This window comes from Podarcis erhardii (genome assembly GCF_964252035.2).
Source record: "Podarcis erhardii genome assembly, chromosome: 8".
In the NCBI taxonomy this organism is placed as follows: domain Eukaryota; kingdom Metazoa; phylum Chordata; class Lepidosauria; order Squamata; family Lacertidae; genus Podarcis; species Podarcis erhardii.
In genome coordinates, this window is record NC_138499.1 from 78,559,427 (window position 1) to 78,571,453 (window position 12,027).

The 12,027-nt window shown below is 44.0% G+C and overlaps 1 protein-coding gene across 2 annotated transcripts in view; it reads right to left on the reverse strand.

Moving 5' to 3' along the window:
- The window catches only part of ANKH (ANKH inorganic pyrophosphate transport regulator), a 127,712-nt gene that overhangs the window by 17,215 nt on the left and 98,470 nt on the right, over positions 1-12,027 (reverse strand). For both annotated transcript variants that reach the window (XM_081873090.1, XM_081873091.1), the window contains exons 7-8: positions 7,931-8,023; positions 4,910-5,005 (exon numbers count right to left, since the gene is read on the reverse strand). In XM_081873090.1, coding sequence (XP_081729216.1) covers positions 4,910-5,005; positions 7,931-8,023 — 189 coding nt within the window. The remainder of the gene's footprint in view (positions 1-4,909; positions 5,006-7,930; positions 8,024-12,027) is intronic.

The window sequence follows — 12,027 nt, forward strand, 5'->3', positions numbered from 1 at the left end:
ATTTTTGTTGGAAGCCGCCCAGAATGGCTGGGGAAACCCAGCCAGATGGGCGGGATACAAATATTTTATTATTATTATTATTATTATTATTATTATTATTATTATTATTATTATTTCTGGGTCATGAGGTCAGCATGACTAAACCACTCTGGCGCAACGGGACACCGTGATGGAAACAAGAGCGCACGGAAACACCATTTACCTTCCCGCCGCAGCGGTACCTATTGATCTACTTGCACTGGTATGCTTTCGAACTGCTTGGTTGGGACAGAGCAACGGGAGCTCACCCTGTGGCAGAGATTCCAACCACCAACCTTCTGATCAGCAAGCCCAAGAGGCTCAGTGGTTTAGACCACAGCGCCACCCACGTTCCTCTTTAACAAAAATGCTGGTTTGCACTCAAATGCAGTCAAGGAAGCTGTCCTCCCTCCCATCTCCTAAAAGGGGTTGAATGTGCTTGAATTGCGCCTGTTGGACATGTTTGCATGTCGCACTAAGCCAAGGGTCCCATGGAAGTACAGCTGCTTTGCTTCTTAGGTTTAGCGCAGCATGGTAAGCTAAGGCAGGACATACCATATGAACCTGAGATGGTGATCTCTCCTCCTTAACCATGTTCTATAGCCAAGGTTTGTCCTGTGGTTACAGGGTTCCTGGGTTTGGCTACTGCTAAGTCAAACCTTGGCTTAGCTGCCAAGCTAACAAACAAAAAAAGCCCAGAGAGGAAGAGAGCTCTTCTCCAGGAGCCAGCAGGTTAATAAACCATACTCTGGCTTACCACACCCTGCAAATGGGTGGGCCACACTACAATAATACGATCAGCACAGACATATGAACTCCAATGGCAGCGTTAAGATAAATTCAACAGTGTAAATAAGTCCTAGTGGATGTAATAATGGAAAACTGATTGGTATAGTTTTTGTAAAATATGCAGAGATATGTAAAATGAGTGATGGAAAGAGAAGAAGGGAAGTCATTGGTATCTTAAGTATGTTTATCTGAAATTTTAAAACAGAAAATTTAATAAAACATCATTATTTAAAAATAATAACCATCATCATATTTAAAAAGAACTATAATGTTTAAAAAATTTGGTGGGAGATATATTATTATGTATACCAGAATTTCACTGTCTTCATCCCTTAAATATTAGAAGATATCGATTTCTTATTAAATATATTAATTATGTGACTAACCATGTCTGGAAGCTAGATTGCTCAGTGTGGGAGAAATCTGCTCCTCCGGTGGTTAGAAGCAACAGAAGCAGGATGTTTATGCGTGTTTGAGTGTGCCGACACTTAGGTGGCAAAGGCAGCATTTATTCTGAGAGTCCTAGCATTTAGAACAATGAATCAAGGTTAGCTATCCTTATTTACAGACCAGAAGATTCTCTCTCTTCCTGCTTCCTCCCTGCAAGCAACCAGCATTCAAATTCCCAAGGGCTCTGAATAGATCAATTCCTGAAGATGCTGGAAATTAAACCCAAGGTCTTATGCATGTGCTCTACCACTGAAAAACAAATCTCAGGATACAACCCTGAGTTAAGCAGTTTTAAGTTCCAGCAATTTCAGCTTGAGAGTTTAGCATGTCTTTAAATCTATCCCTACTGATTTTTCTTTTCCTTTTGCAACAGTTGATAAATATGAAAAAAGGGGGCCCTCGGAGTGATTTAAGTAGTGAATCCTCACTATAAATACTTGCTTGTTTAGATGATGTAATTGTTCTAAGAGTGTGGCAGTATAACTCAAATCTCTTATTTAAAGACATCGTCTGAACCCTTTTCAGCACCATTAATCTTCTTCCTTGATTTGAACTACTATGGTTCAGCACGGCTTCTGGGAAAAAAACAGTTTGCTCAGGATAAGTTGGTGCTTGTTCTTAATCAAGAGTCTCATTAATCAGATTAATTAGACGGGCCCTTCACTCATCCTTAAGTCTCGACAGCTGTTCCTTATCTGCTTGAGGTCTTTACAGCCCTGAAATAAAACTCCTTGCGTAAGAACCCCTTCTCATAAGACATATGTGAATGCCTTGACTTCTTAGAGCGAAGCAATATCGCTAATTATGGCTTCAGTACTGCAGAAGTGCTAAGAACCCCATCTTTACCTCTCCTGGGAAGCTTGATGAATTGATGGCGCTGAACAGAGTGCTTACATTTCCCAAGCTCTGCTTTTCACGGCACTGTTTGTTTCAGTCCAAGCCAGGGCAGCACACTATAGTCCTGGTCCCCAGTCAAACTGCCCTCCCACAATCTCAATTTTGGAGTAATTGGCAAGGATTTTCTTCAGTATTTTGGAGTGACCAGCTGAGAGTTTGGAAAGTTACCTGCTTCCTCCCTGTGCTGTTTCGGGCAATGGAGTCCGTGTTTCGAGATGGACCCCTCTTTGCAAGGGACTTCTAAAATTTGTTTTCATTTTTATAAATCATTCAGCCTTTGCAGTGACAGTGAAAGGTGTCAAATGCTCATGACTTATATTCAAAGTACCAGTTAGCCAGTCAATTACACCCCCTGCTAACAGGATATTTTGTAAGCTATATGAAACGCAACAAGGGCATTCTAGTGTTCTCTCTCCCCATAGAGACTAAGCATGCTGAGTCCTCATTTGACTGTTTCTGCTTAGGGGGTTGTTGTTTTTAATGTGCTTTTTGCAAACCTTGGAGTCCTCCTGAGCACGTCAATGCTTGCCCCCTCTCCAAACATCTTTTTTACTGGTTACAATCCTGTCAGAACACTCCAACAGAGTTCACTATTAGGAGTGCTATGGCAAGTTTCTTCACATGATTGCTAAATGCTCCACCTCCCAGTCAAGATTTGTGGTGGCATGCAGGGCCGGATTTAGGTTTTATGAGGCCCTAAGCCACTGAAGGGACGCAGGTGGCGCTATGGGTTAAACCACAGAGCCTAGGACTTGCCAATCAGAAGGTCGGCGGTTCGAATCCCCGTGACGGGGTGAGCTCCCGTTGCTCGGTCCCTGCTCTTGCCAACCTAGCAGTTCGAAAGCAGGTCAAAGTGCAAGTAGATAAATAGGTACCGCACCGACAGGAAGGTAAACGGCATTTCCGTGCACTGCTCTTGTTCGCCAGAAGCGGCTTAGTCATGCTGGCCACATGACCCGGAAGCTGTACGCCGGCTCCTTCGGTCAATAAAGCGAGATGAGCATCGCAACCCCAGAGTCGGTCACGACTAGACCTAATGGTCAGGGGTCCCTTTACCTTTACCTAAGCTACTGAAGGTAATGGGGCCCTGTATATGTCCAGCTGTCCAAATTGTTGCTGTTTTTTTGTGTTGAATATATGCTATATGGTAATTTATGGACCTAATAGGTATCTAAAGCTATTTGCACCTAACAAAATATGTATTTTATCAAAGTAATTGTTGAACTGAAATACAATTAAGAAGTATCTTAATAGTGAAATAATTATTAAGCTCTAACTGTATGTAGGTTTTATTTTATTTGTTTTTTTAATCTTATATTTTGGAAATGTACATCCAGTTGTTGTTTCTCCCTTTAATTTTTTTGGGGGCCCCCAAGAGAGTGGGGCCCTTAGCTATAGCTTGTTTAGCTTATATGTAAATCCGGCACTGGTGGCATGAGAGGGCAGGGAGAAATGCAGACATAGCTACTGCCCAGGAATTTAATTCTTATTTTTAAAATCTGTATACTGCTCTTCATCCAAAGATCTCAGGGCGGGTCACAGCATGAAAATACAAGATAAAAACACAAAAGACATAATAAAAACAAGAAGAGAAGGCAAAAATGGAACAATAACACCGCCAAGCACATTTAAATGGATATAGATGTTGATCAGCCAAAGGCCTGGTTGAGGAGGAATGTTTTCTCCTGGCGCCTAAAGCTGTATAATGAAAGTGCTAGGTGAGAGCATTCCACAAATGGGGAGCCACTGCAGAAAAGGCCCTTCTCGTGTTGCCACCCTCCAGACCTCTTGTGGAGGAGGCACATGAAGAAGGGCCTCAGATGGTGATTGTTGGGTCCAGGTAGGTTCATATGGGGAGAGGCAGTCCACCACCCAACCCTTGTTTTGTGTGCCAAACATTATGGACCACAGGCCTACAAAGGACAACAAGTTGTTTCCTAGAGGGGCCAACCAGATGAATATGGGAAGACCGCAGCAGGACATAAGCAGTCAACAGCCAGCAGACACGGCCGCTGCGTTTTGTTGCAGGAAATTCCTCTCTCTGGGGCAGGAAAATTGCCACCACAACCAAAACCAGGCTTTCAAAGAGGAGCTGTTTCTATCTGTACTGGTTTCTTCCAGGCATGTCCAGCTCCCTCGCTGCTACCCAGAAAATATGCTCTCAGCTCTCCAAACGCAGTGCTTTGCACAGATGATCTCCGTAATCTTTACAACCGCTCTTTAAAGGCGGGTCAGCATTACTGTTTCCACACAGCAGAGGAGGCTATGGCAGGCAAATGATGGCAAAGGCTACTCAGTGAGCGCAGGCTTGAGGTGAAATGTGAGCTTTGTTGCTCATAGTTCACACTTAGCCTCTACGTTATACTTAACACCAGGTGCACACACAATTTCTATCTCACACACACAGGTGGAAATGAATATTTTGCTATTTTCCCCAGTGAAAGGCCAGTTTCAGCACCACAAGGTGATGAACCCAAAGCTCGGTGCCCGTGCTTCAAAGCGCAATATTTCATTTCACTTCAGCCAGGGTGATACAATGGTTAGGATGTTGGATCAGGAGGGACCTGGGTTCAAATCCTGCTAAAGCTATGAACCAGCCTTGCCTACCTCACAGGTTTGTTGTGAGGGCAAAACTGAGGGGTGGAGGGAAAGAAGACAGTGTGTGCCGCTCTGAGCTCTTGGGTATGAGAGTGGGATAAAAAAAGCATTAATACATAAACCAAAAGGAACAGTCATGCGATGATTGATGCCTTACCGTTAAAGACAGGGCCATGCAGACAAAGGTGAACTTCTTGATATGCGTTGCTGTGACGGTGCTGCTGGTATTCACCAATTTATTGCTGGGGTTATTCTAGGGTGAAAAGGGAGAGAAAAACAGGCATTAGCCTTCTAGACAAGCAGCAAAAAGCAGCAATGAGGCTGCAATCTGAAACCCACTTTCATGCCGCTAAGCTCTATTGATTTCAGTGGGGTTTACTTCTGTACAAGCATGCAGAGGGTTGTGGTGTGAATCGTAGAAAACAGCTGGTTTCCTGGAGCATCAGCTTTCCTAGGCAATAAACTAGGAGCATCTCATTAGCTGGCTTTTGCTTACAGAATGAATAACGTGGTCCCCAAATGCTATTGTGTTTATAGCATGAAGAAGAGGAGGAAAAACCTGGCTGAAATTCTGATTATTGCAGATACCAGCCATAATCCAGTGATGCTGCTCTGTAGGTACTGGCAGAGCTCTACAATTACTGGGAATTGAAACGAAAGGCATCTTATATGCTTGCATTTGCCATAGTCCACACTGAGGAACCTACACACATGCAGGTCTCTGGATTTCAGCTGTGGGCTGCATCACAGGCATTTGGCAAGCAACAAGCAAATGAGGTTTGCCTTTTAGATATTAAAGTGCAAGCTTGGGTTTTTGCAGTGCCATAAACAATAATACAGACCCAGTAGACTTGTGGTTTGGTTGGTCGTAGTCAAATGGGCGCAGCTTCGAAACAGGATTTTTACAAGGGACTGCAGGATATATTTCCATGTCAACAACCACAGTGCAGATTGGCTCAGAGTTCATTAACCTGCCCTGTTTGTCCAAAATTTGAACTTCCTAGCTCTTAACGGGAGTTTAAACAAGCAATCCTTGTGGTCTGAAGCAGGAAGATGCTACTGCAGATGCTGATCACACTGCAAGCTTGTTTTTCCTTTTTCCTTTTCTGTTTAAATAAATATATTGCTCCAGGAATACAGCTTGGTACAAGCTGATCCAAATCACTGTGGCAGCTCCTGAGTCATTACACCCCCAATTAGCAAAGGAAGCAACCTACAGAAACAGCCCCCGAACACCTGGTTCCTTTTCACTCTAATGATCTGTACACAAGTTAAGGGATTCAATGTTCTGTCCTGCACAGAGATTCCACGTATCGCTATGCAAACATCAAACCCCGTCTCCCTCCCCAGAGCCCACCCTCAATCTACATGTGCAGATGTAGTTTCCGTAAACAGCAAAAAGCAGAATGTAGCTGAAGTCGTGGAATCTTCAACAGGATCTGTCAATGAAGAACTACAGCTAAAAGGCATAGAAGGAGTAAGAAATTTCAAGTGTGCTACTGAAATCTTCCTTACTCACCGCTTCCTCGTTCTTTTCATCCAAACAATGAGTCTCGTAAATTAAGGAAAAAGAGGGACCAATGGGTATATAAAGGCTGAATACACAGCATACGTTGAAAAGCACATTGTTTTCCCAAAATAATCTTCTCAGCTACCTTATCTAACGATAGCTCTCATGATCCTTTGCAGGGATATGCAAACCCTTTGCTTTAAATGTATGCTCTGGGCCCTGTGAGAAACTTCCTTATTGAAAGTTGGCTTTCTGACCCTTAAGCAACCACGGGCATGTTCCTTGCCGATGCCCAAGGAATACAACAAGGGAATCTCAATCACTGGTGGTTGGCTTATGTAAGTGAAGGTGTTAGCATTCAGGGACATACTGGGGGTAGGGAGGCAGGGAGAGATCAGGCCATTAAGGACGAAGGAAACAGCTTGGAGCTGGAGAGCAAGGAGTTGAAGGACCACCTCCAACCTGTTCTTCATCCAAACTTCTACCAGGTTGAGACTAGCTCAATGTCTTTTGGGCTTCCCAAGCACAATGGGACACTGGTGCTCCCGATGACATCAAAGAAGATCCTGGGGCATATTCTTAATTAGCACAGGAAACTGGCCGTGCTAAAATTCGATTCTGGAGGAGTGGTGGGCTCCTGGCATAAACTGGGGGGGGGTGTCCTGAAATGCCCCACAATTATCAGAAGCTTCTGGAGTTGTACTTTCAGAGCAAGGTAAAGGTAAAAGTAAAGGACCCCTGGACGGTTAAGTCCAGGCAAAAGTGACTATGGGGTTCCAGCACTCATCTTGCTTTCAGGCTGATGAAGCCGGTGTTTGTCCACAGACAGCTTTCCGGGTCATGTGGCCAGCGTGACTAAACCGCTTCTGGCGCAATGGAATACTGGGACAGAAACGAGAGCGCACGGAAATGCCGTTTACCTTCCCGCCGCAGCAGTACCTACTGATCTACTTGCACTGGTGTGCTTTTGAACTGCTGGTTTGGCAGCAACTGGGACAGAGCAACGGGAGCTCACCCCATTGTGGGGATTTGAACCGCCAACCTTCTGATTGGCAAGCCCAAGAGGCTCAGTGGTTTAGACCACAGCGCCACCCGCGTCCCCACTTTCAGAGCACACATATCCAGGGGCTTTCACATCCAGGTAATCTTTTGATGCCTCGTGCAAGGCCAAAATTTGGTGCCCCCAAATGGATCTTCTGGATTTTGCACCACCTCAGCTCAGCCTGCACTGCCCTACATCCTGCGCTGATACATGCAAGTCGCATCAGTTTGGAGTTGCACGCTGCTTCCAGCATGGGGCTGCCCCATGAATTGTGCTTTCCAACTCCCAATGGCAAGCAGTTCCCTGTGATAATTCTCCCTGCATAAAGAAGCCAGCTGGAGGAACTCATCTCCTGGCCATTACAGAAATCCAACAGGCCCAAGAGACGGAGATGCCGAACTTACAGATAGACAGATGGGCAAACTCATCAACAGTATTCTATAGAATCGAAGAAGTGTAGCGTTGCACAGCACAACAGCAACAACAAAACTACCTTGAAGTTTCCTAGAATCTAGGAATCTGATTCATTTTCTATACGCTTCACACGCTTATAAAACTGACACTTGGCAAGGATGCATCTGAAAGAGAAGCGAAGGGTTTGCTCTCATCAAAGAAAACAAGCTCACCTTGTCAAAAGCAGGATAAACAGCTCGAATTTCTGTCAACCAGCCATATGGCATGTGCCCTACTGGATATGTAGCTGTCAGAATTGCCACCGCCTATAGCAGAGGAGAGGGGAGAGAGAATATTACAGGTCAAATCCTCGGAAAAACTCATAAGGGTTGCCTCTCGCTCAAGATTCACATAATCCTATGAGTTACACCAGTAACATTTTTAGATGGTCAAGCAAGAAAATGGTTCCTGCACAGTAGAGATTAAAAAAAAGTAGCTTAACACACACTCTCTCTTGTTTCTTCTTTATTTATTGTTCCCTTTCCATGATAAAATAATAATTGTCTTTGTATGCCATCTTAAGACTGAATGAAATATAAAGCATTTCTTTTGTATGTGAAAAAAATGTTAATAAAGAGGGTTGGTGTTTTATTTAAAAAAGGAATAGGCTGAGCTCTCCTCAGTATTATATGTAGATATTCATCCTAAAACCAGAAAAGGGGGGAAACAATTTAAGACGATTTTTAGCTCAGCTCTCTGCCTTCACCAAGATTACTTGGTAACCATGGTTAGCTTCAAACCAAAATTTGCAGCCAGCATCATTAAACGGCTTGCAAAGCCCAGTTAAAGCTGTTTGTTTGTTTAAAACACTTCCATACCGCCCTTCACCTAAGCTGGTTCCAAGTGGTTTACACAACTGTGTCACAGAAATGAAAACACACAATTAAAAACAAAAGCAAGTAGAGCCCTGTTCAGATGTGAGGGGTGGGTGTGGCTGCGGGTGAGTTAAATATGCGAGAAAGGGCGGGGAGAGAGCGCTGTTAGCTCCGCCCCCTCTGTCACATCACTATCCCTGAGTTTAAAGTCCTCCACAAACTTGAGGATGAGGTTCTGAAGCAGGAAAAAGCAATCTCATTCAATAAGGGGTGCTCTGCAGTTAGGCCTGTGAAGCGCAGAGGAAGCATTCCCAAATATGAAGCAGTTCTGCCCCTGCTTCAAACCTGTCCTCAAACTCTAAAACATAGCTGTCAACTCTTCCCTTTTCTTGCGAGGAATCCTATTCAGCGTAAGGGAATTTCCCTTAAAAAAAGGGAAACGTTGACAGCTATGCTCTAAAAGTGATAATGGTCTTGAATATGAGGGGGCACAGCCTAGCGCAGGGGTCTGCAACCTTTAAGACAAAAAGAGCCACTTGGACCCATTTCCGAAGAAAAAAAACTGGGAGCCGCAAAACTCGTCATTATAAAAATAACTTTTTTGTCACTTTTTTATTATTTTTTTGTTTGACCCCTCAAAATTACTCCTCCTCATAGAAATAAACGTTAAATTAACAAGTTACCTTTTTGTGTGTGTGTGTTCTTCACTCCCCTTCAAAACAGTGACCAGTGTACATGCCCCCTTTCAATGCAGTGACCAGTGTACATGCCACCTTTCAATGTAGTGACCACCATACATGCCCCTTACAATGTAGCGGGCGGGCGGGAAGGTGACGTCGGGACGGTGCGTGACTAATGCAAGCACCGCTCCCATGCGACGTCACAGCCAGTACAGTGCCCGCCACAGTGGGGAGTGTCAGGGCGCACAATGAGCCTCCTCCCCTCGCTAGTATCCGCCCCGGAGCCGTGGCAAAGGTGTAAAAGAGCCACATGCGGCTCTGGAGCCGCGGGTTGCTGACCCCTGGCCTAGCGGTATGGCCACAATGCCCCATACCTGCTTGCTTAAAGGTAAAGGTAAAGGTAAAGGGACCCCTGACAGTTAAGTCCAGTCACAAATGACTCTGGGGTTGCAGCGCTCATCTCGCTTTACAGGCCGAAGGAGCCGGCGTTTGTCTGCAGTTTTTCTGGGTCATGTGGCTAGAATGACTAAGCCGCTTCTGGCGCAACAGAACACCGACACCAGAGCAGCACATGGAAACGCCGTTTACCTTCCCGCCGGAGCGATACCTATTCATCTACTTGCACTTTTTTGCGTGCTTTCGAACTGCTAGGTTGGCAGGAGCTGGGACCAAGCAATGGAAGGTCACCCCGTCGTGGGGATTCGAACCGCCAACCTTTTGATCAGCAAGCCCAAGCCTCAGTGGTTTAGCCCACAGCGCCACCCGCGTCCCACCTGTTTGCTTACACACAAGCAAAAAGAGCGCTTGCATTGTGCTTAGCAGAGATAATCAACAAAATCTAATTGATTTACAATTGCGTTTGCGGTATAATAATGTCTGGATAATAATGACAATTTAGAAGTCTCAAAAGGATCGGAAGACCCAGCCCATTACTACCCCGTTATGTGGGAGTTTATTGCTTATGCTACTGCAAATGATCTGCAAAGGTCTTTGCCTATAAGCAGAGCATGAAACTGGGACCTCATCACTGTGATTTATTTAAAAAACGCACTCTTCTATTGATGTTGTTGCACTGTTAATACTAGATGAGTGGTTCTGTAATGTGACACTGAAAACAATTATTCTTTGATGAATTCTCCCTAATTGCATGTGTTGTTATGCTCCTGTTTGTTTTATAATTCAATAAGTAAAGAATTATTTTTAAATGCCCAGAACTTAAAAGCTTGAGAAAATAGGAAAGAGTTTTGCCTGCTGCTCAAAAGATAGCCGTGTTGGCACTAGGAGACAAACCATATTTATGAATTATGGTTCAAAGCACAAATACTGTTGCAGAGCGAACACTGAACAGTGGCTAGCATCGAAAAGTGAGGGAGATTTGCACAGAATTATGCTCAGGGAGAACGAGCTTATTACATATTTCCCATTTTAGAACCATGGTTAGAAGATTACCGTATTTTTCGCTCTATAAGACGCACCAGACCATAAGACTCACCTAGTTTTTGGAGGAGGAAAACAAGAAAAAAAGATATTCTGCATATCAGAAGCCAGAATAACAAGAGGGATCGCTGCACAGTGAAAGCAGTGATCCCTCTTGCTGTTCTGGCTTCTGGGATAGCTGCGCAGCCTGCATTCGCTCCATAAGATGCACACACATTTCCCCTTACTTTTTAGGAGGGAAAAAGTGAGTCTTATAGAGCAAAAAATACGAGACATCTGTACTTGGCCAAATCTAAGCCAAATGCAGCACCTGACCAAAAAATCCAGGAACAAAGTAAAACATGCAAACTCATTATTTTTCATAGAGTTCCTTCTTTTCTCCTCCTGCCAAAATCAAGGGCTACTGGCAGCGCCATGTACAGAAATTTGCAGTGCACTCAGCTTGTGCGCTGGCAGGCTTATCCGATTGTTGGCACTGCCAGCGCTTTCTCTTTCAGTAGTGATGCTTTCAGAAACGGAAGCGAAAAGAACAAACGGACAATAGGCACTAATGAAGTCAGCTATCAGCTGATAGATAATATGAGAAGTATTTGCTTTTGAGTGAATGCATTCTTTGCACTTAGCAATTGAAACCACGTTAAAGTGGTATGCTTAAAATATTAATTGCACAAACATTTCGGGCAGTAACCGGAAAATGTGCAAGTAAGTATTTCCAGGTGCTTGAGCTCTGAAGTTCAACTACACGATACAATTCTATATACTTCCTCTTATTCTACTTTAAATCACAAGAAGAAATATACATAAAAAGACCATCACCTTAATGTTTATTAAGTTGTCAGGAATATAATCCTATAATAAGGGTGGTGCATATTCGGTGATTCTGCAAGTGTGTGGAATTTAGAAGTGAGGGGAAATATACTAAGAATCTGAGCTTTGTTGCTTTAAAAAAAAGAAACTTTCTAGCTCATATGGCCTGCAGTTATAGGTTTCCAAACATCTGGGCCAATATCTGGCAAAATCTTACCCCCTCCCCTGCATGTACACTCTGCAATATGTGAGCCACTGAAGTATGGTACGATTATATTCATTCGTTTGTTTGTTTGTTTGTAAAGTGCCTAAAATTACAATATGCAGTATAAAAAGAGTCAACACAATACCGGCGCCTTGCTCACAGATTGGCCATGTGGGAGGGACCAATAATATTGACTTGCCTGCAGAATTAACACCTTCAGGGACTTTTGATTTTCATAAAAGAGTCCTGTGCAATTAACCCAGCCCATGTAGTTGTGCTATTCCCATGGGATCGTGCCATATTGAAACAGCTCCACTGGTTCAGTG